The sequence below is a fragment of the Urocitellus parryii genome, chromosome 15 (genome assembly GCF_045843805.1).
Source record: "Urocitellus parryii isolate mUroPar1 chromosome 15, mUroPar1.hap1, whole genome shotgun sequence".
NCBI classification, from domain to species: domain Eukaryota; kingdom Metazoa; phylum Chordata; class Mammalia; order Rodentia; family Sciuridae; genus Urocitellus; species Urocitellus parryii.
Window position 1 is genome coordinate 15,723,597 of NC_135545.1, and position 27,374 is coordinate 15,750,970.

The 27,374-nt window shown below is 37.2% G+C and overlaps 2 protein-coding genes across 5 annotated transcripts in view; one reads left to right on the plus strand and one right to left on the minus strand.

Annotated features, from left to right (window-relative positions):
* Positions 1–1,029: 1,029 nt before the first annotated feature.
* On the minus strand, positions 1,030–14,904 carry LOC113175108 (uncharacterized). Its single transcript, XM_077792812.1, is given in 11 exon segments — positions 1,030–1,112; positions 1,115–1,294; positions 1,297–1,333; positions 1,335–1,609; positions 1,612–1,910; positions 5,610–5,619; positions 7,017–7,100; positions 7,396–7,434; positions 7,637–7,743; positions 14,689–14,748; positions 14,864–14,904. Coding segments are annotated over 11 exon segments (1,215 nt in total).
* Positions 14,905–15,395: 491 nt separating this feature from the next.
* The window catches only part of LOC113175101 (zinc finger protein 568), a 73,393-nt gene continuing 61,414 nt past the window's right edge, over positions 15,396–27,374 (plus strand). Inside the window, exons 1-4 of one of the 4 annotated variants that reach the window (XM_026379262.2) lie at positions 15,396–15,691; positions 16,950–17,012; positions 19,427–19,700; positions 22,473–22,531. In XM_026379262.2, the coding sequence (XP_026235047.1) occupies positions 19,667–19,700; positions 22,473–22,531 (93 nt within the window). In that variant the 5' untranslated portion in view covers positions 15,396–15,691; positions 16,950–17,012; positions 19,427–19,666. Of the gene's footprint in view, positions 15,692–15,752; positions 15,896–16,949; positions 17,013–19,426; positions 19,701–22,472; positions 22,532–27,374 lie in introns of those variants that run through there. The other 3 variants (XM_026379265.2, XM_026379264.2, XM_077793046.1) reach the window with 3 other exon arrangements.

The following is a 27,374-nucleotide window of genomic DNA, read 5'->3' on the forward strand; positions in this document are numbered from 1 at the left end:
GAAATCAATTCTGGGTGACGTGTACATTACTGTTAATTCCTGCTCTTCAAGAGGCTGGGGCAAGGAGGATGGTCAGTTGAAGGCCAGCCTGGGCAACTTATTGAGACTATGTCTCAAAAAAAGGTGGGGGCTAGGGATGTAGCTCAGTGGTTGAGCACTCGTTTAGCATGTGTGAGGCTCTGGTTCCAAAAAGTAAAGAAAATGAACTGCTTTCAAAAATAGTTTTTTCAAGAGTTAAGAGTCTATGTAACACAACTTACAGTGCAGTATTGGAAGCACAGATCTATAGGTCACAGCAATAAAAAGATGTCCCTAAAACATAAGGTAATATAAACAAATTAAGGAGGGAAAAATGAGGAAAGAACACTGAATAAGCCAAGCAGTTTGGGAGATAATTTTTTTTTTGGTCAGGGAGAAGGGAGGTTAAATTTAGACCTTAAATTTATACTTTAAAATAAATTTTATTCAGAAGGTTATAAAAGGAAATTATAAATACATTAGACAAAATACTTTCACAAGGTGTTATAGGTTGAACTATGTCCCCCCACCCCCCAAAATATAGTGATGTCTTAACCCCTGGTACCTGTGAATGTGATCTCACAATGAAATAGGATTTTTACAAATGTAATCAACTCATGATGGGATCATACATTAGGTGACATACAATATGACTAGTGTCTATGTTAGAGAAAATTCAGAGATACGTAGAGAGACTGCAAAAGATGGAGGCAGAGTAGAGATGCACCTGTAAACCACGGGATGTCAAGAGAAAGGCATAAAACATATTTTCCTTCAGAGTTATTCACATAACCTTTGTAAGTCCTTATAACCCCAACTTTGATTCTGGATGTCCAGGCTTCAAAACTGTGAGGGAATAAATTCCTTTGTTTTAAGGTACCAAATTTTTCTTGATTCTTTGTTACAGTATCTGGAAAACTTAATACACAGGGAACCTTCATTCCTGGTTTATTTTCATTACATGTTTTAAAAAAAATAAATGTTCACAAAAGGGTCTTACTTTCTTATCATTTACCCAGTATGAATTCCCTCATGGCGAATAAGGTCTGAGTGACTAACAAAAGCCTTTCCACGTTCCTTACAATCATAAGGTTCTCACTAGTGTGCATTCTCTGATGTCTAGAAAGGTTTGAGCCTTTATTAAAGGCCTTTCCACACTTGTTATATTCACATAGTTTTTCATCTGTATGGATTGTCTGATGTTGAATAAATTCTGAGCTCTGAATAAAGGCCTTTCCACATTCTTTACATGCATAGAACTTCTCACCAGCATGATTCTGTGATGGTTAGTAAGTGTTGAGGCGCTGCTGAAGGCCTCAACACTTTCCTCATTCCTTACACTCGTAAGGTTTCTCACCAGTGTGCATTCTGTGATGCTGAATAAGTCTTAAGTGTTGAGAAAAGGCCTTTCCACACTCCTTACACTCATAAGGTTTCTTACCGGTATGAATTCTCAGATGAGGGAAAAATTGTGAACTTTTTGTAAAGGCTTTCCCACATACTTTACATTCATAAGGTTTCTCACTAGTGTGAGTTCTCTGATGATCATTAAGGTTTGAGCAATAATTAAAGGCTTTTCCATATTCCTTCACTCATATGGTTTTTCACCAATGTGAATCTTCTGATGTTGAGTAACAAGTGAGCCACGACTGAAGGATTTCCCACACTCCTTACATTCATACATTTTTCTCTGATGTTGAATAAATTCTGAGTTCTGATTAAAAGTCTTCCCACATATCACAAATTCACAGGGCTTCTCTTTGCTAATAGTTTTTTGATGTGGAATAAGAAAAGTCGGATGAATAAATGGAGGCATATCTTCATGGTAAAGTATTACCTGACTGAAATGTTTCTTTTTTAGAGATAATATTTTGGTCATACTGATTCTAGATCTTAAAGAAAATAAAAATGTACATATATTCATTCTATTCAGAAGTTAAATTTCTTTTTAAAAAGGGAGGGGCTGGGGATGTGGCTCAAGTGGTAGCACGTTCACCTAATATGTTTGGGGTTTGATTCTCGGCACCACATAAAAATAAAATAAAGATATTATGTCCACCTAAAACTAAAAAATAAATATTAAAAAAGGGAAGATTAAATTGAAAATAACACCCAGCAAAGATACTTATATGGTTCTCAAATATGGCTAAGCAATTTGTAAAACACAGAAAAGCACAAACACTAAGGTCAGATAATAATAGAAGCTGAGGAGGTGATTAGGGAAGCAGATGGCTTCCTCAAATTTTGCTGTGATCAGAATCACCTTCAATACACAATGCTCAGGGCTATCCTCCATACTGTAGTGATTTTAATCATACCTATGCATATATAAACATATGGTCACAAATGCCGAATACCATACTTTGTTTTATAATTTGTAGATAATTTTCAGACCTAAATGAAAGGGCTATTAGGATAAGTGGGTTGAAATGTACAAATGCAGGTGTGGGGGATCAATAAATATGAAGAAGTATACTGTTGGCGAATTCACATTGGGAAGACAGTTTGTAACAAGTCTAAGATGCTGAATGAAACTGTCAGGAATAGGAGACAGGCAAATCTCATCTACAGATAGGACACAATATGAATTGCAGTTTCACTGGAAATAATTTCCCTTGGAATTCAGGCATGTTGACCTTAAAAGGAGGAATGGATCCTTAATTCATAGCAGTGACTAAAGAGAGTAAGAGAAGATGAAATATACCCTGTGAGGAGCAGAATGCCATGTCAACATATGAGAAGGTGAGCTTCAGTTTTATGTTCCGACAAAATTTTTGAGTCTTCTAGACCAGCATCACCTTTCTTAAATCACTATAGGGATCTCCTAAGTCTCCCCATTATGTTCTATTGATCTAATCCATTCAGCACCTGGAATGATATTTTGTCTAGCCTTGTCCTACCAAAAATCTCTTTGTCTAGCATACTGCACCCTCCATATCATCACTGGCTGTTAATTGCTGCTTACCCTTTAGGCCTCTGCTCAAGTAGCATCTCTTTAGTGAGGTCATACCTGATCTAAAATTATGTCTTACAGATATTAGACCTTAGTTCATTCTGCTTTTTCTTTAATAGCACTTATTTTAAATGATATATATACACACACACACACACACACACACACACACACATAAGGTCCAGTGAAGTCAAAAGTGTCAATTATTTTTACCAATGGATATGATACTCAACATTGTATGTTTTGGCAAAATGCCTAAAATATAAGAAGCTGAATAAATAATTTATTGAATTACTGAGACAATAAATGATTTTTATATGTACTATTCTTGGAAGTTTTAAAAAACCCATATGATCAACTCATTATTCATAGTAATTATGTTCTTTAAACTCATCATAAAAAGTGAATTATATAATACTGAACTGTTGCTTTCATCAGCTGAGCATGTACAATCTTGTTTTACATATACTTCTATTTAAAGACACTTTACTTTTGTTGATTACTGCTGAATGCATGACCAACAGTACTATAACTCATGCTGGTCTAGAGTACAATAATTAGAAGAAGGGTTCCAAGAAGTAATTACCTAAATTTGGCCAATGACCATCTGGGGAGCTGGAAGAAAAGGGGCATGTATTTGGTTTGAGATAGTGGAACCAGCATTACTTTGATGTCTACAAGCCACTTCATTTGCCCATTTGCCATGACATTCTTCCATAATAATTACTATCAATACTGAGTGCTTACTTTATACCATGCTTCTCTAACACAGAGATTTTCTCCTTAAGGCACATCAACCATCTTTGTTTTCTTAATATTTTTTAGTTGTCAGTGGACCTTCATTTTATTTATTTATATATGGTGCAGAGAATGGAACCGAGTGCTTCACACATGCTAGGCAAATGCTTCTACCTCTTGCATTTAGGAACATTAGATGACACAGCACTATGCTTAAGGGGCATTTTATTTGTTTGTGCGGTACTTGGGTTTGAACCCAAGGCCTTGCACATGCTAACCAGGCTCTTTACCACAGGGTTACACCCCAAGTACTTGCCTGCCACTTTAAACAGTGAATTCACCAACAGAAAGAAAATGTGCAAAGGATTATTTTTATAATATGAGAATTAAAATAATAAGTCAGGGGCTGGGGATGTGGCTCAAGCGGTAGCGCGCTCGCCTAGCATGCGTGCGGCCTGGGTTCGATCCTCAGCACCACATATAAAACAAAGATGTTGTGTCCACCAAAAACTAGAAAATGACTATTAAAGAATTCTCATTCTCTCTCTCTCTCTCTCTCTCTCTCTCTCTCTCTCTCTCTTTAAAAAAAATAAGAAGTCAGAGCAGGGCCTTTTAAAATATCAATTGGAATAAATATGTATTGGAAGACTTAATTTTTTTTGCCATTCTGTATATGACCATGAGAGCTCTGTATTGATTTTGAGTAAGTGAATTTGCAATATGGAAACTGTGAATAATGAAGGTTGACCATACTATTTTAAATTAAAAGGGGCATAATTTGTTTAAAAATTGGCAGATTGTATATATAGAGTTTATCATTGCTTACTCATGAATCTATAGTAAAAGTTTAACAAAGGTCAAGAAAAACTCCACTAAGACAAAGGATACTGGAAAAGAGGCAGCAGCAAATAAAACTTGGAAGCTAAAAAGCCAATGGATGAGTAATAAGTGACTCTGTACACATAATCAAATTCTAAGCCTATAATGGATTATTTCCATAATACTGACTCAGGGTGTAGTTCTCTATAGATGAAGAATTGAAAGCATCTGCCACTTCACACAATGAGGTGAACAGAAAATACTGAAAGCTAAGGCATGAAATGAAGGATTTTATTAGTTTATTACAAGATCCCCTCTCCTATTCCACAACAGAAAGATGATTATACTTCTCTACACTCATAGGAAATCAGAAAATGGAACGAGAGAGAATATGGACTCAGGAACATCACATATAGCTATGGGCATGGGTTCTGAACTAAAAACAAAGGATTAACATAAATTATACCCACTTGGGTTTTTGTTTTGTTTTTGGTATTGGGGATTTAACCCAGAGGTGCTTTACCATTGAACTACATCCCCAGCCCATCTTTCTTTTTTTTTTTTTTAAATATTTATTTATTTTTTTAGTTCTCGGCGGACACAACATCGTTGTTTGTATGTGGTGCTGAGAATCGAACCCGGGCCGCACGCATGCCAGGCGAGCGTGCTACCGCTTGAGCCACATCCCCAGCCCCCCAGCCCATCTTTTAAAAAATATTTTTATTTGTAGATGGATACAATACCTTTATTCATTTATTTTTTATATGGTGCTGAGGATTGAATCCAGGGTCTCACATGCAAGGCAAGTGATCTACCACTGAGCCACAACCCTAGCCTCTCTCCAGGCCTTTTTATTTTTTATTTTGAGACAGTCTCACTAAATTGCTGAAGCTAGCCTCAAACTTGTGATCCTCCTGCCTCACTCTCTTGAGTCACTGGGATTATAGGTGTCAGCTATGGTGCCCAGCCAATTTGCATTATGATAAAGACCAGTAAAGAAAATACCTGGGTTTTGTTCTGGGTTCTTAGTTCAGAGCTTCAAACCCCCTTGGAATTACCAGGTAAGAGTGACATTCATTACTTACAAATCCCTTTTGATTATATTTGAGTTTATAAAAATTATGTGATTCATGATAGATCCACAAATAATTTCAAGGAAGGAATTTGCCAAGAAAGACAAGTCCGTGATTAGATGGTTGGAACTTTCAGCCCTAGCCCAACACCTGACCACTAAGAATGATTGGAAATTGAATTCAATCATGTAGCCAGGGAGTTAATCAGTCATAGCTATGTAATGAAACTCCAATAAAAAACTCATGATGAGGCTTGGGAGAATTTCCTAGTTGGTGACCAGGAGGGTGGCATACTTTTATTCCATGAAGATAGAATCTCCTGTGCCTAGAACCGCCCCCACCCCTGCCCAGACCTTGGTAGTTATTCTTACTCACCCCCCAGACCTTGCCCTATATATCATTTAGCTGTTCTTCTGTATCTTTATATAAAACAGTAATCATAAGAACAGTGCTGTCACAGGCTGGGGTACAGTATTTGCCTCATATGTGTGAGGTACTAGGTTTGATTTTTCAACACTACATATAAATAAATGAATAAAATAAAGGTCCATCAACAACTAAAACAAAGAAGAGTGCTGTCATGAGTTCTGTGAGTTGGTCTAACAAATTATAGAGGGATTCTGAGGTGCTAATTATATTCTATTCTTGTCTCTAGGGGTGGTTAATACTTGAATTTTTTTTTTTAAAGTAAGAAAGGTGGGGCTGGAGTAGTGGCTCAGTGGTAGAGCATTTGCCTAGCATGTATGAGGCACTGGGTTTGATTCTCAGCAATGCATATAAATAAATAAAATAAAGGTCCATGACAACTAAAAAATATTTTCAAAAAAGAAAGGTGCTCTCTACTTTTTTAAATGAAAGAATGAACTATTAAACTCAGGACAAGCTGTTCAAAGAAGTTAATTAGAAAATAGATAAAATGAAAACCAGTACAAGAAAAATAAAATAGGGTTGGGGATGTGGCTCAAGCGGTAGCGCGCTCGCCTTGTATGCGTGCGACCCGGGTTCGATCCTCAGCACCACATACAAACAAAGATGTTGTGTCCGCCGAGAACTAAAAAATAAATATTAAAAAAATTCTCTCTCTCTCTCTCTCTCTCCTCTCTCACTCTCTCTTAAAAAAAAAAAGAAAAAGAAAATATACACACATTTACATATGTATTTTCCAAAAGATTCTTCTATTATAGAATTTGAAATACAGCATATCTTAAAAAGAAAAAAATTTTAAATATAAAATGATAACTGTTTTGGAAATAAAGAAAGGTATTTACTCTCATGGATTGGGGAGAAAGTATAAGAGAAAAAAAGCATGAGAGCTCACATAGCAGAGGGGAGGTTTTGCCCTCTGAGGGGAGCTTCCTGATAAAATCTCTAGAGGGAATGTCTCTTGTGGCCCTGTTCCTGTCTTATCATCTCACCTCTGGTCAGCTTTCTGTCAATCATCCAGGACTCTTTTCCTTGTTCTAATAAGGGGATCACAGCTGGCTTAGAATTGGAAAGTGCTGCTCACAAGAAAAGATATGGGACATGGTTATCCTGTGGATGTCCCAGGAATCAGATCCAGTCCCTTGGCGGTCAAGGAAGAGATGTCACTACAGGAAGGACCAGAGGAAGATGGAGAAGATGAAGCTTCAGCCACAGCCCATTGGAGCTGCCCATTTTCAATTCTTCCATTCCATTTCAACTCAAACCATTCCTTGGGGAACAGAGAGCATAAATTCAGCAGGTTACCTGAAGTGAAATATTCATTTGCCCAAGGATGGATTATGAATTTGGGGGTGGGGTAGTTATTCTCACCCACTGAAACCAGGTTTCTGAAATTCTCCAACATCACTTTTTTTTTAAAGAGAGGAGAGAGAGAGAGAGAGAGAGAGAGAGAGAGAGAGAGAGAGAGAGAATTTTTAAAATATTTTTCAGTTTTTCGGTGGACACAACATGTTTATTTTATGTGGTGCAGGGAATGAAACCCAGTGCCCTGCGCATGCCAGGCAAGCGCGTTACCACTTGAGCCACATCCCCAGCCCCTCCAACATCACTTCTTTATCTAAGTTCATCTGAACAGAGTCCAGGCATTCCCTTCTCCTGAGAGAAGTAAGTCTCTGGACACATCTGTGAACATCATTGACCCCTGAAACAATAAACAAACTACTCAAGAGAAATGATAGTGGAGGTAGTAAAAGGCTCTGCAGGAAGAGATAGAGCAATGGAAGAGGCTGGAATCTTATCTCCTAGAAATGGACAACCATGGCGGACTTTCCCAGTGATATGAATTAAAAAGCAACCAGCTCAATGAGTAAGTGCCTTCCCCTCTTTCCTTTTCTTTAAGTTCCAAGAGGGAAAAAATGTGATGGACTTTGAAAAACAGTACATGTTAGAGTAAAATTTCAGGATATCGGCGGGGGGGGGGGGGGGGGGCAGAACTTTCTAAAAAGCTTCCATGAAGAAAACATGGATCACAAAAACTTTTCAGGGATCAGAATGGCAATGGAATTCTCAAGAGCACTGTTTGAAATTAGAAGAGAACAAAGCAATTCTTTCACTATTAGAAAAAAAAAACCCAAATTCTGGCTCAGAAATCTATAACCAGTCAAGTCACTAAGCCAATGTGAAGATTAAATCAAAACAATTCTAGAACTGCAGGGAATGATGATATTATCTCTGATATAACTCTTAGGAAACTAGTGGTCTGTGCTCCATCAAAACTAGGAAGTACACAGGAAAAAGAAATGGTATTATATTTAGAATCAGGAAAACTAACAATGAGAACCATGTATGAATTCCCAATATAATTGTAAAAGGCAAGTTCCTGGTAGCAGCCCTGGAAAATAACATCCAGGAAGAGAAGGAAAGCAGACTCTTAAGGGAAGGAGGTCTCCAGGGGAAAATATGTTTGTTCATGTGGAAAATATTTACAGATAACTGACAACAATGCTAGAGGGTTTGGAAAAAAAAATAGTGACAGGTACATGGACTCCGGAAAATGAAAAAACAAGGCAATGTATGCTAAGAAAAATGAAAATTAAACTAGAAAGAATCTAAGGTCTTAGTAGCTTATGACTTGGCTTAGATTAACAATAGTTGCAAGATCCTAATCACATGGATAATGATGATTTAAAAAGAAACAATGATATAACTCTATTGCAGGGACAGGAAATAAGGACTGTTGAATAGGAAAATCTGGCAGGAGGCCACTAGAAAAATAACACAAAAATATAGGAAAAATGCCAAGAGAAACAGCAAGAGTTGAGGGTAGCCACAAGGAGAATGGGTACTGGGACAATGACCATTTTCCTGTCTTTTAACATTTCTTGAAACTTTAAAAAGTACAATTAGTTAAATATGAAGTTAAAATATCACTATCTTAGCCAATAGCATAAATTAAATTTCTTGAAAACATAGTTCTTTTTTTATTTTTTGAGAGAGAGAGAGAGAGAGAGAGAGAGAGAGAGAGAGAGAGAGAGAGTTTTTTAGTGTTTATTTTTCAGTTTTCGGTGGACACAACATCTTTGTTTGTATGTGGTGGTGAGGATTGAACCCGGGCTGCACGCATGCCAGGCGAGCGTGCTCACACTTGAGCCACATCCCCAGCCTGAAAACATAGTTCTTTTATGACTACTATAAGAATTGTTTCTTAAAAATATAAATTATTTAACTTTATAATTTTATAGTGGCAGAAATTTTCACAATATAAATACTAATAAACAAATCTTTCATTCCAGACATTTTGTTAGGCAAAATCCTTAAGATCCTATTCAAATGTACACCCCTCTCCCTATACCTCATACTATTCATATCTACCATTTTGCAGTTTCTTAGTTGCATCCTTTATAATAAAACTGTAATCAAAAGTAAAATCATGCATTGCTTAGTAACAAGGATACATTCTGAGATTTGTGTCATTGGTGATTTCAGTATTGTGCCAACATCATAGAGTACATTTGCATAAACCTAGATGGGATAGCCACTGCAAACCTAGGATATATGGTGTAGTCTATTACTCCTAGGCTATAGACCTGAATACCATGTTACTTTTCTGGATATTGTAGGCAATTTTAACATAGTGATAAACATTTTTGTATCTAAACAGAAAAAGGTATAGTAAAAATAATGGGCAATAAGACTTTTCTGCTTCATTTAATTTTATGTAAAAACCCATTAGACATGTGGTTTATCATTGACCAAAATGTTGTTATGGTGAATTATTTGAACCTAAGGAAGGGTTATGGGAACCCCTCAGATTGTGTGGTTGGCTGCAAAGAAGTACAGTGCCTTAGAGACACCTAAAGTAGGGGCAATTCTGTGAGACTAAGTTCCTTAACCTCTGGTTTTGTATTAACTCCAGGTAGTTAGCGTAAGAATTGAGGGCCGGGGTTGTGGCTCAGCGGTGGAGCACTCACCTGGCACATGCAGGGCATTAGGTTCGATCCTCAGCACCACATAAAAATAAAGGTAGTATGTTCAAAATATTTTAAAAAAAGAATTGAACTGAATTGTAATACATAAGCTGGTGTCAATAATTTATTGTTGTTTGGAAAAGATCAGACATTTCCATACCATAGGAGCAATGAGGGTATTGTTGCTTCACTTTAGGCCAAATAAGGGGAACTTAAAGATTCCAAAGTAGAATGGTGATATTTTGGGGGAGAATTTCTGCTGGACTCTCTGGAGTTTATATATCATAAAAATTGGTACCTATTCTTCTTGGACCCAATGAAGGAACAAAGTGACCTCCACAAAGGAGGGGATCACAAACTACCAAGGTCCATGCCAAGTATTCCAAGTAGCCATTTCAAGGAGATATGCTGCCACATCACAGGAAATGAAATTAGAGATTCCCAAAAGGGATTTCTCAAAGAAATTCATAAAAGTACCCCACAAAAAAGAGTCAGTATTGAATATCCATCAAAACAAGAGAAACCAACACAAAACCAGTCTTTCAACAAAGTCTTTTCTGTCTCCTTATCTCTTCTTGCCTATCCCTTTTCTAATCTCATAGGATTCAAAGACTGCCTATTGGGCAGGATAAAGAGAAAGTCAGGATTAGGAAATGAAGAAGGTTTATATGTCCCCCTTTACACACTGCAAGCATCAAGTTGTATGCAGGAGGCTTTGCATGAAATTTAAAGATTATTAAGCTGAACCAGTGGTTGTAATTAATCAAATGAGACTGTTCTTGTGACTGAAAACTATCAAAGAATACCAAAAAGAATGATCAAAATGATTATAGAACTACTTAGGTTTTCATCTAGGAAAACAATTAAAAAACTAGCCCATAGGGAGGGTTGAGAGTAGAAATGATGAGGGGGGAAATGCTTCATATGGAGTCTTTCTTTCTTCCTATTTTTTCCCCTGTACTAGGGATTGAACCCAGGGGTGCTCTGCCACTGAACCACATTCCCAGCCCTTTCTAAGTTTTATTTTGAGAAAGGGTTCTACTAAATTGCTTAGGCTGGCCTCAAATTTATGATCCTCCTTCCTCAGTCTCTCAAGTATTACAAATGTAACCAAACCCAGTAAATCCTTCTTATTTCAAAGTCCTGGTTATGAACACTTTTGGTTTCTAGGTATAGGTATATTATTTGCAAAAAGTGATAATCTCACATCTTCTTTACTAATATGTAACCAAAATTTTCTCTTGTCTAAATGCTTTGGTTAATACCTCTAAACAACATTATATAATATCTGTAAAGGTATATATTCTTTATTTTCCCTTTCTTTTATTTATTTATTTATTTATTTATTTAAGTTCTCGGCGGACACAACATCTTTGTTGGTATGTGGTGCTGAGGATCGAACCCGGGCCGCACGCATGCCAGGCAGGCGCGCTACCGCTTGAGCCACATCCCCAGCCCTCCCTTTCTTATTTTACTGGGAATGTTTCAAATATTCCCTGATTAAATATTAGGTGAGTTCACAAAAACAGAATTCATTTTATTCCTTTTACATTTCATTTTTTATTATGGTACATTATTTCCCTAATGCATTCCCATTAATATTAGGCAATAATTTTCACTGCAGAAATGGTTAAGTATAGGGCTGGCGATGTGGCTTAGTGGTAGAATACATTTAGCATATACAAGGCCCTAGTTTGGTCCCTAGTACCTAAAAAAATAAATTAAAAAAAAAGTTTTAGGGCTGGGATTGTGGCTCAGCAGTAGAGCACTCGCCTAGCATGTGCAAGGCCCTGAGTTTGATCCTCAGCACCACATAAAAATAAATAAATAAAATAAAGATTTAAAAAAATGTTTTAAAAGGTGAGTGTAATTATAGGCTGGTAGGAGAGGAAACAGATACTTAAGCTGAATAGATTTGGAAAGACTTATTCTTACCCTAGTTTTCTTTGCATCTATGCCAAATATACTTATTTTAAAAATGGAGTAGACCCACTCAGTGTTCAAAATGGATACCTTGGAAAAACACTGTCCCTATTCTGAGTTCTCTACCCTTTTACCTTCTAATTTTCAGATTAGAGAATCATATTGTGAATGGATAGCCTTAGGATTTAGTAGGTTCTCCAAGGTTATAAGTATTAAAAGTATTTAATACTTTCAGTATTAGAAATGTTTTTACTATCACTTGATAAAAGACATTAGTTGCCTGTCATTCCAACCCTACTTGAGATGAGGTAAGCTTCTTTTGTTCACTTTTTTATTTTTACTTTTTGGTACAGTGATTGAACCCAGGGGTGCTTTACCACTAAGCTACATCTCCAGCCCTTTTTATTTTTTATTTTGAGATGGAGTCTTAAAGAGTGTTGGCTGCTTTGAACTTGCAATCCTCCTGCCTCAGCCTTCTGAGCCACTGGGATTACAGGCATATGACACTGCACAAAGATTAGTACCACCTTTGAATTGTCAACTCTTAAAACCAAGAAGAGATCAAGAGACAAAAAGAGAAGAATGAGATCTAACCTATGTTTCACTAGAACCTGATAAAGAAAGGAAAGGTTAGAAAATGAAGCAGGGGCAATCTCTGAAGAGACAGTGACTGGGAATTTTTCTGTACTAATAATAGATACCTATCCACAAATTTAAAAATGCCTACAAATTCCAAGCAGATACATAAAAAAGAATGCACTTAGATATATTACACTAAATTACAGAAAACAAAAAACAGAGAGAAAATCCTTAAAAACAGCCAGAGGAAGAAAAGACAGATTACCTTATAAGAGGAGCTCAGGTAATCAAGATTAGCACAAGGATGTACAAATAGACCAATGGAATAGAATAATGAGCTTATAATACACCCATATACATATGGACACAAGATATCTTTGCAGACCAGTGAGAACACAATGGATTTTCCTAAACATGGTACTGAGAAAATTATTAATTAAAGGGGGAAAAAAATCTGACCCCATCCTTACAGCATATACAAAAGTCAGTTAAAAATGGATTGAACATCTAAATGGGAAAGCAAAACTTACAGCTTTTAGGATAATTATAGGAGAATATTTATATGAACCTGGGACAGGGAAGGAGTTCTTAACAAGATACAAAAAACATTAACCTTAAAGGAAAAAAATGATAAACTCAACTTTTTTAAAATTAGAAATTCTGTTCATAAAACCACGTTAAAGTGACAGAACAATCCAAATAGTATGGACATATAATATAATAAAAGCTTACTATAAATAAAAGTTATTCTAAGAGGAAAAAATGTAGAAAATTTGAAGAAACATATCACAAAACAAACCCTAATATAAACATATGGAATGGTGATTAACCTCATTAACAACTATGGAAATACAAATTTAAACTTGCATGTATATGTATAAATATCTAAAAATCTGATACAACTGAGTTAATGCAAAGTAGAAACCTCAATTCTTTCATACAAAGAAATGTCTGTGAAAAATGATATTCCAAGACCACTACACTCTGTAGTGAAAATGTATACTATAAAATGTAAATGAGGGCTGGGGATGTACCTCAGTGGTACACTGCTTGCCTTATGCTCAGGAGGACTTGGATTCAACCCCCAGTACTGAAAAAAAATGAATGAAATATAATTTGACATTGGCAAAAAAATACACATTTAAATATTAATACTAGTTAAGTGATCAAATTTTTTTCTTGTAATTCTGTGTTTTTGAAGTCTCTAAAATAATCATGCTTTTTATTTACTTTTTTTTAATAGTACCAGGGATTGAATGCAGTGATGCTTAACTACTGAGCTACATGCCCAGCATTTTTTATTTTTTGAGATAGGTTCTCCCTAATTTACTCATGGCCTTGCTAAATTGCTGAGGCTAGCTTTGAAATCATAATCCTCCTGCCTCAGCCTCCCAGGCCGCTGGGATGACAGGCCTGTGCCACCATGCCCAGCTCATGCTTTTATTTTAAAATAATAAATATTATACTTATAAGAATTCAGCAAGCAGAAGTGAACATTAGGTATATCGAGAGTATTCGGCTTTTTTTTTTCTTTTGGTACCATGGTTTGATCCCAGGGGTGCTTAACCACTGAACTACATCCCTAGCCTTTGTTTAAAATTTTTTTATTTAGAGACAGGGTCTCACTGAGTTGCTAAATGCCTTGCTAAATTGCTGAGGCTGACTTTGAACTCGCCATCCTCCTGCCTCATGCAGCCCCCTAAGAGGCTGAGATTACAGGTGTGCCCACCCCGCCTGGCTTATTAGGCTCTAATACCAGGCATACCCATCCTTTTTCTCCAATGGGGACATTATAAGGATCTATATTCAAATGATGTATCTTTTTTATTTTTGTTTTTGAGGTACTGTGGTTGAAGGGGGAGGGTGCTTTACCATTCACCTACACCCCCAGCTCTTTTAATTTTATTTATTCATTCAAATTTTGAGACAGGGTCTGGCTAAGTTGTTGAGGTGCACCTCGAACTTGCGATCCAAGTCACTGGGATTATAGGTGTCATTTTTTCCTAAATATTTATTTTTTAATTGTAGTTGGACACAATACCTTTATTTTATTTATTTTTATGTGGTGCTGAGGATCAAACCCAGGACCTTGCTTTTGCTAGGCTCTGCCACTGAGCCACAACCCCAGCTCCCATGGAAACATTTTTATTAAACAAGAATTTTCAGAGAAAGGAAACTATAAAAGAAACCCTACTATATCCCGGATATTACTTGTCGAAATTCATCATGCATTCTTTCCTTTTCTTCTTGGGTGGCTCACCTGGAGAAAGGTAGAAATGGTAGAAGAAAAGTAACTCTAAGATAGCAGGTTTTTCCTAGTACCCTAGTTAGTTAGATTAGAGGTCATTATCAGCTCCAAAGTCGTTACCCACCACACACAGGGTATGGCGATCGGAGGAAAATGGGGCATCCTGTGCAAGTTCACTGCTGTCCTGGGCTAGAACCTAACGTCAGAAAGGTTTCCTGGGGCTAGAGTTCTGGAGTCACAGTCATAAAGGAGACAGGAGCCCCATACTAATACACAGTGTCTCATCCATTAAGGGACGGTCATACTAAAGCCATAACTTCACAACGACCAGCCATCTCATGTCCATACATAAAGCCGCAGTGTCATAATGTATCCAGACAATCCCACAAACTCCCGTGTCCAGTGCGCTCTGCCCGCACAGCCCCAAGGCTCCAGCTTCTGACCCAGCGGACCTCAGGCGCTTGTCCCGCCGGATCTAACGGTCCCGCCAGGCTGCACGAAACACTCGAGTTCGCGGGAAGAGCGAGAGGCCACCAGGCCTTCTGGGAAATGTAGTCCAGAGCAGGTGTCCACGTCGATTCCTCTCAGGGCCCAGCGTGGGCCCACCCGAAATGACTGCGCCGGCAACTCCCCCAATCCAGAGCAGTTTCACCGCTGGTACTTAGCCATAGCGTGGCGCGCTGCACTGCCCCTTCCCAGCGGACCTGGCTAACCCCTCCTGGGCACTGGAAATGCGGGCAGCGTCCTGGACGGAAGTTGAGTTGGACCGCGTGGCCTTCTGGGAGGAGTTTTGCTTGGAACCTAGCGGTCACGGAGAGCTCCTTCGGCTCACCTGAGCCTGTCCCTGACCTGCTTGCGCGTGGGCTTCACTCGGTCTCTTAGAAACCGCGCGCTGGCTGCGCCTCCGGCTGTCCCGGGTCTGTGGAGCTGCGAGTGCCCGCCTTGGGAGGTGAGGGCGGGGCTCCGACCGTCCGGTTTGGACCGGCCGCGGGCGGCTGACGGGGCGGAGGCCCTGAGGGGGCCGGGAGTGGCCGGGCTAGCGGAGGTGGGAAGTAGCGGCAGTGCGCTGGAACTACTCGTGGGTCGTTGGAGTGGTTCGAGTCGTTGGGACGAAAAAAATGTGAGAATTAGCGAGTGTTTATGATTATCGAAGGTGTGTGGTTATTATGTTTGGTGATTATGGTGTATGTTTGTGGTTGTGTGTGATTGCGGTTAAGGGTGCGGTGTGGTGTGGTGTGTAAAAGCCTGGCGAAGTGCGACTTCGATGTGTAGTGGTTCTGGTCTGTCTTGGGCTAGTTTTCTCTGTTGTGTTTTGACATAGTTGACAAGTACGTTTGAAATACAATTCTGTGTTTTCTAGCGGGCCTTTCTGTACGTTGACCCCCTGCCTTTTGTTTCCTTTACCACCCCTCCCCCACAATTCTTGACCGTTATGTAGCTTTCAAGTTTTCCGTGATGATCTTTCCCAGGTTTGCCAACATCATCGTATGGCTTGCATCCTTTATTATGTGCATTCATTTATTTTTTATTTGGTTTTATTTTGTGGTTCTGGTGAAGGAACCAAGGGTCTCTCACGCATGCTAGGCAAGCGCGCTGCTACTTAGTTACACCCCCATTCCTGTCTTGGTTTAATATTGCTTAAAAACCCACCCTTAACCTCAGCAGCATACCGTAGGTAGCGTTTATTTTCTTATTCAGGTTATTTGGTTTACTATATTCAGCAGATCGAGGCTGCGTTTTGGTTGAGTGGCAGAGCCATAGGAAGAATTCATATCTGCGTGCATTTATTCTTTCTGGGGCTCAGGCTTAAAAGAACAGTGGTTACTAGGGCACTTTCAATCCGGGATGGATTTCCAGAGCATAGAACGGATCATACAGATACCCTTAAAATATCTGCTCCCAAATATACTGATATTTCATTAGCCAAATAAAGTAAGTCAGGTGGCTTAGCTTAACATCAGTTAACAACCATAAAGCATAACTAGAAATGGGATAGTTACCGGGCAAGTAATGTGAATGTATAATAACCCTGTTAGGGTTGAAGAATTAGGACTAGGATTCCAATCTGCCACAGTGAGAAACATACTTCTTTATTCTGGCAAATGCCTTTTAGCCCAGGTTCTCTTGACTGATGATAATCCTTTTCAGATTTTGTTATTGTGTTTGTCAGGAATTTCCATTTTCAATCCTTTATGTCTTTGTTTCAGGTTTCTTGTGAGGAGCACATTGCTGAGCTTTTAATCCTTTTATCCTGTTTGTTATTTTAATGGGTGAGTATAAGTAGTTACATTTATTAAAATTAGTGATAAAATTTTTTTTATTTTCTATTTTTTCTATTCTTTATTGTGCAGGTTTATCCCTTTCTCTCTCCGCTGGTTTAATTTCTGCTCTTATCCTTGAATTTTTAATATACATGCCTAATAAAACCCAAACTCAAGTAAGATTTTCAAACACTTGAACTCCAAACTACGCATCCTTTTATCTTATTCATGTCTAATATATTACTTTCTCCTAGTTTTAAGTCACCAACTACATATTTCATTTGATACATGTATGTATATATATTTATTTTTAAATTGTAGTAAAACACAGAATTTACTGTCTGAACTTTATTTTACAGTTCATTAGCATTGAGTACATTTACACTGTTATGCTTTCATCATCACTGTTCATTCCCAGAACTCTTTTCATCTTGCAAAACAGAAACTTGGTACTCATTAGCAATGACTTCTTGTTTTGCCTTACTCCAGTCCTGGCAACCACCATTTTACTTTTTGTCTCTATGAATTTTACAATTATAGATAACCTAATTTTAGAAGAACCATAACACATTTGTCCTGGCTTAACTTAATATATAGTTAACAGTGTTCTTCTTTTTCTTCTTTTCTTTTTTTAAAAATATTTTTTAGTGTTCGATGGATTTTTTTTTTAATGTTTTTTAGTTGTTGATGGACTTTTATTAATTTGTATGTGGTACTGAGAATCGAACCCAATGCCTCACACATGCTAGGCAAATGCTCTTCGATTGAGCTACAACCCCAGCACTGTCAATGGAGCTTTCTATTATGTATTTATATGTGATGCTGAGGATTGAACCTTGGGCCTTACACATGCCAGGCAGGCACTCTACCACTGAACCACAACCCCAACCCCTTAACAGTGTTCTTAACATTTGTCTTTGTTAGTGTGTATCAAAATTTCCTTCCTTTTTAAAGCTGAATAATATTTTTCTTCTTTTTGTATATAATGTTTATTCATCCATTAACGAATACTTGGGCTGCTTATATTGAGTGTTGCAAATAATGGTACTCTAAATATGAGTGTATGAACTTAGAATTAAGTCCCTGCTTTCAATTATCCTGTGTGTATACTTGAGAAGAATTGTTTGGTCATATAATAATTCTGCTTTTAATGTTTTGATTGCCATACTGTTTTTCACTATGACTTATATCAACACACTTTCTGAACAATACTTGTCAATGGTAAAACCAGGAAAAAAAATTTTTTTTCATAGAGTTTTTATTGGGGAGGGGATAAATGGATTGTGTATGTGATAAATAAATTACATAGTATTTTTAGAAGATAATAATTGTCATGAAAAATAGTAACCATGTGAGGGGTATAAGAAGTCTATGTCAATTGGGCTGGGGTTTTAGCTCAGTGGTAGAGGACTTGCCTAGCATGTGTGAGGCACTAGATTAGATTCTAAATAAATAAAGATCCACCAACAACTAAAATAAACAAATAAAGAAGTCTATGTCAAGCATAGCCCTTCTCAAAACTTATTGTAATTGTTCAGTATCTTTGTGACACAGGTATAATTCTCATTTCAAAGGAGAATTCTAAATTACAACTTCTTGACCTCAGTTGCCAAGGTAACTCAGAGAATAGAATTACTGGACCAGCTCTCTCTTGGTCCAAATATGGGGCTATTGCAAATCTTGAGTATTTTTTAACTCATTTTTATATCTGTCACTTTATCAAGTCTATGCCTTTATACTTTTTAGAGAGTATTTGAGGAGCAAATATGTGAACATCACTTTGTCTCTAGACTCTTGGTGTCTCTGTTGAATATTTGGTTCAGCTTCAGTTGGTGAGTCTTTTGAGTTTTCCTCTCGACATCTGCTGCATTCTGCATCCATTACCTCTATTCAGTGACTGTAGGGAGTGTGAAGCAAGGAAGATAAGTGGTTAGGGCTATGTTAATCTATTACTATGCAATAAATTTACTTAAACACTTTGAGGCATAAACAACCATAATGTTAGCTCATTATTTCTGTGAAATGTGACTTGCTGGTTATTTTGGCTTTGATATCTCATACAAAGTTGAAGTCACAATGACAGCAGGGCTGCAGGCCTCAGAAAACTAGACTTGGGTTGGAGGATCTGCTTCCAAAATGGTTGTCAAATTAGTGTTAGCTGTTGGCAGGATGCCTTGCCTGACTTCATAGTATGGACACCTGTCTTTGCTTAAAATGCATGATCTTAAAATGTGTAAGATGGAAGCCCCAAAGTATTTTATGATCAAGTCTCGGAAGTCACACACTGTCATCTCAATCCTCTTTGGTGTAGGAGGGGTTTGGTTTGAGTTCCAGAAGACAGTGATCATTGGGAAACATTCTGGAGCCTGCTTACCACAGGAATACAGTGAGAAGACAGTAGGTAATTAGATTTATGTCTTAAGCCCACAGGTTTGATTCCACAAGGATAAGACAGATCTATGGTGTGAATAAAAAGAAGCCTGAGGAACAGAAATCGTGGAAAGAGATCTCTTGACTTGAAAGTTTCCCAGAAAGCTGGAGAGATCTTGAAAAAAGATAACCCTTGAGTTGCTGCACCTGCAGACTACTTGACCATTTTTTCCAGAGTGGGCAAGGTCTGAATATCTCAACCTTCAGTGGTCATCAATAATAGATGTGGGACAATGGCACGTTTGACCCAGATGATGGAAAGGAGAGGTAAGATGAGTAGAGTTAAAAGAGTATATTCAGTACTGTTTACAAGAAAGTTCACATGGGTATTATTGACTCTGCAGGGAAAATATATGTTTTTTTTTAAATTCATTTTTTAAAAAAAATTTAGATAAAATTATAAAATGTTATTTCTGTTTTTCCTAGAGGATACATTTAAATATATTTTTAAATGCTGTTTTTTAAATCTATTTTAAAATAGTAGTTTTTTAAACATATATATATATATATTTTTAGTTTTCGATGGACCTTTATTTTTTTTAATTAAAAGTGGTGCTGAAAATCTATCTTTTTTTTTTTTTTTAATTTTTTTTTTATTGTTGGTCGTTCAAAACATTACATAGTTCTTAATACATCATATTTCACAGTTTGATTCAAGTGGGTTATGAACTCCCAATTTTACCCCGTATACAGATTGCTGTATCACATCAGTTACCCTTCCATTGATTGACAAATTTCCTTTCTAGTGTCTGATGTATTCTGCTGTCTGTCCTATTCTCTACTATCCCCCCTCCCCTCCCTGAAAATCGATCTTGATGCCTCACACATGCCAGGAAAGAGCTCTACCACTGAGCCACAACCCCAGCCCCTTAAAATAGTATTTTTTTAAATACTATAAATGTTTTCTATTCTGTTTCTCCTTATTCCTGTTGCCACTCCCCAAAGCCAACTGCTTCGAACATATTTTTGGATATTCATCATCTTTTTTTTTTTAGTTGAAACAATACCTTTATTTAATTTACTTATTTATATGTGGAGCTGAGGATCAAACCCAAGGGCCTTGCACCTGGTAGGTGACTGCTCTACCACTGAGCCACAACCCCAGCCCCCATCTTTTTTTTTTTAAATAACATCCTTATATAGCTAATGTCTGGTTTCTCATATTTTATGTTTTCAATTGATTTTTGACAATGTACATAATAATTTAGTTCTCTTTCTCTACCTAATCCTTTCCATGTTAGCCCCATTCCAACACACTCTTCTTGCCTTTCTTTCTCGTATGGTCCTAGAGATTGACCATGTATCAGAATCTGTAGGCATTTTCTGTTGGGCTAGTCAGTTACTCCAGCAAGAACTCCTAGATTTGCTTGAGGAATATAAGCCAGAACTCCTGCTTTTGAAGAGTCAAAGGAAAAAAATGTGTGGAGGGGCATTGCCTGAGAACTTTCATTTCTCTTTTTCTATATTGCTTCAGCCCTGTCTTTATCTGAATCTGATATGCTGATAATCCAGAGCCTGTCCAATTCATTTATATAAGAGAAAAAAATTCTTAGGTTTTTTTTTCTTCTTTTTGTTAGTGTAAAAGGAATTGTTACCATGTAATATAGGGTTAAAGAAGACAATATGAAGTTTAACACCTTTTTTATAATGCCTTACATTTCAGTTCCCTGTTTTTCATCCCTATTTTCAAACTTCTGTCTGCAGAACTACCTAATACCACCTCCCATTTCTGATCCTTTTTAGGATAATGTGATGGCTCTCCTATCATCCCCCTCAACCCTCACTTAAACATTAGCTCTCTCTTGTTTAGATAACATTCAAATGTCTGCTCTCTAGCTTCCAGAGTTTTATTAAGATCTCGTACCCATTGAAGTCTACTATTTTATTTGTCTTTGTAAATTTTAGATTCTTTGTTGCTTTAACTAACATTTTGATTGGGTTTGGGAGATAACAGAAATAAGTACATGTATTCAATCTTCCATTTTTAATCAGAGGTCCACCATGCAGCCAGCGCAATGGCTTCATTAATGAGGTTCTTGGCATAAAAGTTAGCTAGCAGAGATCGAAATAAAACACACAGACGCAGTTACCTTATTTCTATGACCAGGTCCGAGACGGCTCCCCTCTCTGGTTCCCACCTCTAACCGCCGGGCAGGGCAGCAAGGATTACTCAGGGCTAGCAGGAGAGAGAGAGAGCACACCAGGGAGTAGCCTTTTATTGGGGAACAAGAACTTCAGGGGAGAATTCCATCCAATGAAGGTTGAGGGGGCGCCGCACTCCAAGGCCAGGGACAGTGGTCAGTCACACCCCCACACGGACGGGTTCTTTCATCAGGAGAGGGCCGGGAAAGTTCCGACACAGCCAGAACGCCTCAGACCCAAACCGGGAGTCGCCCAGTCACGTGTAAGAATGGCTCCCCACACAGAGGCCTTGAATGTTTTAGGGTGAAGAAACATCAAGTTATTATAAAATGAAATTAGAATCATGACTACATTTCCTCCATCATATGAATGTTCCTCAGTACCTATAACTAATATCTCATTAATGTCTTTTTTCTAAATTCTTTAAGAGTAAACTTAAAGACCATCCTAATCATTAAATCTTTGTGGCATATATTATATACTTAAGGTTAATTTCCTATTGGCTTTAAGAATGTCAGAATTTTTGAGAAATACTATATTGTTAGTAAATTCATTGGACACCTTATCTATCCTTAGCCGTTAAGAAAGCTTCATCAGGGCTGGGGTTGTGGCTCAGTAGTAGAGCGCTTGCCTAGCATGTGCAAGGCCCTGGGTTCAATCCTGAGCACCACATAAAAATAAATAAATTTTTTTTTTTTTAAGAAATCTTTATTAGACCCTATATGATGAAATTAGTTATCCACATACAATTCTGTGTCCATAGCTTTATGGTGTTACATTTCTCATGGCTCTGAGGATCATTCATCTGTAGGAGATCTTATGGTCACCTGGTACTAAAAATTTTCATATTCCTTTGTCTGAAACTCTGAAGAAAATCTATTTTGTTTTTTTCCTCAGCTTGGTGTTCTCAGGATTCTGCCCTTTCTGCAGAAGAAAAGAATACAAGCAGGTCTCTTGTAAGTTTTAAGTGTTTGTTTCCTGCATTATTTTGGAGTGCAGTTGAAATAGGTTACTGTACCAGTAAGATGGAAAAAATTAAGTCAGTGAAAATAAGTGAGGAAAAATACAGATAGTAAATCAGATCCAGTGGGGAAATGGGGACGTATCTCTTTTAAAAAAAAAAAAAATATATATATATATAATACATATATGGTATATATGTTATATATATGATATATATATATATATATATATATATATATTTTAGTTGTAAATGGACACAATATCTTTGTTTTACTTATTTATTTATTTTTATGTGGTGCTGAGGATCGAACCCAGGGCTTCACACATGCAAGGTAAATGCTCTACCACTGACCTATAACCTCAGCCCAGGGGTCATGTCTTTGAAGAAATAAGTACCTACAGAATAATTCAAGTTGGGTTCAAATTTGAATGTGATTTGAAGAGGCAAAGCAAAATGGGACACAAAGTCTCTTCCATAATTGCATTGTTTAAGCTCAGTGTTTAAAACATATTGATCAATGATCAAAAATTAAAATTACTTAGCATGCGTAAGACCCAGAGTTTGGTCCCCAGCACTACAAAAGCAAACAACAATAAGAAATCAGCTAGAAGAATAAATGGAACTTGTGTTTTTAAAATCATCCTACTTACATGTTTTCTTCAGTTTGAATTTTTGGTACGAGTTAAATTATATTAATGTTCTATGGCAACATCTTGTATTTCTCACTCATATTTGTAGTTTTCTACATTTTTTATTAATTTATTTTAATTAGGTGTATATGACTGCAGAATGCATTTTGATTCATTGTACACAATTGCAGCACAACTTTTCATTTCTCTGGTTGTACACAATTAGTGTCGAACCATATGTGCAGTCATACATGTACCTAGGGTAATGATGTCCATCTCATTCCATCATTTTTCCTGCCCCTATTCCCCCTCACCTCTCCACCCCTCCCTCCCCTTTGCCCAAAGTTGGCCCCCCCACCCTAAGGATCAGCATCCACTTATTTGATAGAACATTCAGCCTTTGGTTTTGGGGGATTGGCTTACTTCACTTAGCATGATATTCTCCAACTCCATCCACTTACCTGCAAATGCCAAATTTTATTCTCTTTTAAGATGTATACCACAGTTTCTTTATCCATTCATCTATTGAAGGGAATCTAGGTTGCTTCCACAGTTTAGCTATTGTGAATTGAGCTGCTATAAACATTGATGTGGCTGTGTCACTATAGTATGCTGATTTGAAGTCCTTTGGGTATAGATCAAGGAGTGGGATACCTGGGTCAAATGGTGGTTCCATTCCAAGGAGTCTTGGAATTCCTAAGGAATTTCTAAGGAATCTCCATACTGCTTTCCAGATTGGTTATACAAATTTGCATCCCACCAGCAATGTATGAGTGTGCTTTTTCCCCCCACATCCTCGTCAACATTTATTGTTGTCTATATTTAAAAAAATTTTTTTTATAATTGTAGATTATATGCTTTTATTTTATTTGTTTTTATGTAGTGCTGAGGATCAAATCCAGTGCCTCATGCACGCTAGAGAAGTGCTCTGCCATTGAGCTACAGCCCCAGCCCAGTTGTCTGTATTCTTGATAACTGTCATTCTAACTGGTGTGAGGTAGAGTAGTTTTGATTTGCATTTCTCTAATTACTAGAGATGTTGAACATTTTTTCATATATTTGTTTATTGAATATGTGACTTCTTTTGAGAAGTGTCTGTTCAGCTCCTTAGCCCATTTATGTATTGGGTTGTTTGTTTTTTTGGTGTTAAGTTTTTTGAGTTCTCCAGGAGCTAGATACATAAGTGTGTGTGTGCGTCTGTGTGTGTGCGTGTGCGTGCATGCGTGCGTGTGTGTATATATACATATATACACACACGCACGCACACGCACACACGTTAGTGCTCTGATTAGTGCTATGACACATGTGTGGCAAAAGTTTGCTCCCAAAATGTAGGCTCTCTCTTCACCTCATTGATTCTTTTGCTTAGAAGAAGCTTTTTAGTTTGAATCCATCCCATTTATTAATTATTGAATTTTTTTAATATTTATTTTTTTAGTTATATATGGTCACAATATCTTTATTTTTATGTGGTGCTGAGGATCGAACCTAGTGCCTCATGCATGCTAGGTGAGCATTCTACCACTGAGCCACAGACCCAGCCCTAATTCTTGATTTTTATTTCTTCCATTTTTGGAGTCTTGTTAAGGAAGTCAGGGCTTAATCCAATGTGATGAAGATTTGAGCCTACATTTCCTCTGTTAGGCGCAGGGTTACATCTATTTTATGGTCATAGAAGATGAATTGTTCTTCATTGTCTCTAAATATTACCTGATTTCCTCTGCTCTTGATTTTTTTTTTCCTTCTGCCCTGGAAGATGCTCACATACTTGTATATTTCCTACTTCACTGCCCTTTCTTCAGATAATACTTTGTCATCATGAAACACACATTTCTTATGAACATATGATCCTACAGCTCATCCTCTTAGTCCAGTAGTTCTCTGATCTTAGAGACAGACTTGAGTTCAAATCTTGACTTAGTGACTTAGAAAACATACAATCATGGACACTCTTTGCATCATTTGTAAATAAGAAAAACAATGGAACTTATCCCCCTAAAACAGGGGGAGGGTAAATGAACATCATCATCACCTTAAAAAGAAAGCCTGTATCTCTTAGCCATCACTTTTTTATTTCCCTCAAGGCAGGTTACAAATATACTTTATGGATTTGCCTATTCTGGACACTTTATATAAATGGAGTCTCATAATACATGGACTTGTGATTTCTTAAACTTAGCTTAAGTTTTCTGAGTTCATCATTCTGTCACTTTATTTGCACTTCATTTTTTAATTTCTGAATAATATTCCATTGTTTAGATATACCACAGTTTGTTAATTTGTTTGTTAATGGATATTAGAGTCATTTGGCTATTATAAATACAGCCGCCACGAACATCTATGTAAAATTTTTATGTGGATGCAATATGTTCAGTTTTCTCAGGTTTGTAACATAGGAATGGAATTGTTGGATCAGTGGTAGCTGTATGTTTAATCGTTTAAGGAAATCATTCTGCTATTTTCCACAGCACTTGTACCATTTTACATTCATACCAGCAGTGTGTGAGGGTTTTATTCTTGTCATCATTTATTATTTTATATTCTTTTGACTATGACTATCCTAATGGGTATGAAGTAACAGCTTATTGTGATTTTGATTTGCATATACTTAGTGCCTAGTGATATCAAGCATTGTTTAGTGCTTATTTGCTCTGTGTGTGTGTGTGTGTGTGTGTGTGTGTGTGTGGTTTTTGTATGTGGTTCTAAGGATCAAACCCAGTGCCTCATACATGCTAGGCAAGCACTCTGCCACTGAGCCCCAGCCCTAGCTTACTTGTATATATTTTTGAAGAACTGTCTATTTAGAACTTTGGCCCACTTTTAAATTAGTGTTGTTTTTTTTTTTAATTAATATTGACTTTGTAAGAGGTCTCTAATATTAGCTACAATTTTCATGAGATAAATAATTTTTAACTTTTTTCTGCTATCCTGTGGGTTGTCTTTTCATCTTTTTAAAAATACTTTATATGGTAAAAATAAAGCAAAAGTGTTGTGTCCAATATAACTAAAAAGTAAAGTATCAAAATGAACCTAACTTTATAAAAAAAAGGATTACCTCATTAAAAAAAAAAAAAAAGATCTACCTTTTTGAGCCGGGGCAGAATACTGGGGACTGAACTCAAGGGCACTTGGCCACTGAGCCACATCCCCAGCCCTATATTTTTGTTTTATTTAGAGACAGGGTCTCACTGAGTTACTTAGCGCCTCGCTATTGCTGAGGCTGGCTTTGAACTTGCTTTTATCCTGTCTGAGCCTCCCGAGCCACTTGGATCATGGGCGTGCGCCACTGTGCCCAGATCCCTGAAGAAATATTTTTAGCTTTTATATGTAGGTCTTTCATTTAACTTTTATATGTGTAAATTGTAGTGATTTATATTTTTTGTTTTGCATGTAAACAATCCATTTTCTCAGCAAAATTTGTGCAAAAAACTTTCTTTTTTTAGTGAATTGTCCTGTCACTGTGGTCAAAAATTTGTTGACTATAAATGTGAGGCTTATTTCTGGTATCTGAGTTCTATTCCATTGATCTATTATGTCTATTCTTATGGTAGTACCACAATGTCTTGATTACTGTAGCTTTGTAGTAAGTTTCGAAATCGGACAATATAGATCTTTGTGCAAAATTGTTTTAGCTGGCCTAACATATTGGCAAATGCTGTAATCTCATCTTGTTGGGAGTCTGAGCCAGGAGGATCACAAGGTTGAGGCCAATCTGGGCAATTTAGCAAGAACCTGTGTCAAAATACAATATTTTAAGAAGGGACTGATAGAGCAAGACTTGCATGGCATGCATGAGATTCTGGTTCGATTCCCAGTACTGGAAAAAAAGAAAAAAAATTATGTTGGCTATTCAGGGTCCCTTGCAGTTTTATATGAATTTTAGAATCTGCCTGTTCATTTCTGCAAAAAAAGTTGGTATGTCGTGGATTACATTGAATGTGTAGATCAATTTGGATGTATTATCGTCTTGACCATGGAAGTGTTGTCATTTTGACAACACTTTTAAATTTTAAATGTTTTAAAAATTTTAAATGTTTTAGTTGTAGTTGGACACAATACCTTTGTTTTATTTATTTATTTTTATGTGGTGCTGAGTATCAAACACAGGGCCTCGCACACGCTAGGCGAGCGCTCTACCGCTCAGCCCCAGCCCCAGCCCCAGCCCCTTGACCATAGTCTTTATCATGCATGAACATGAGATGTCTT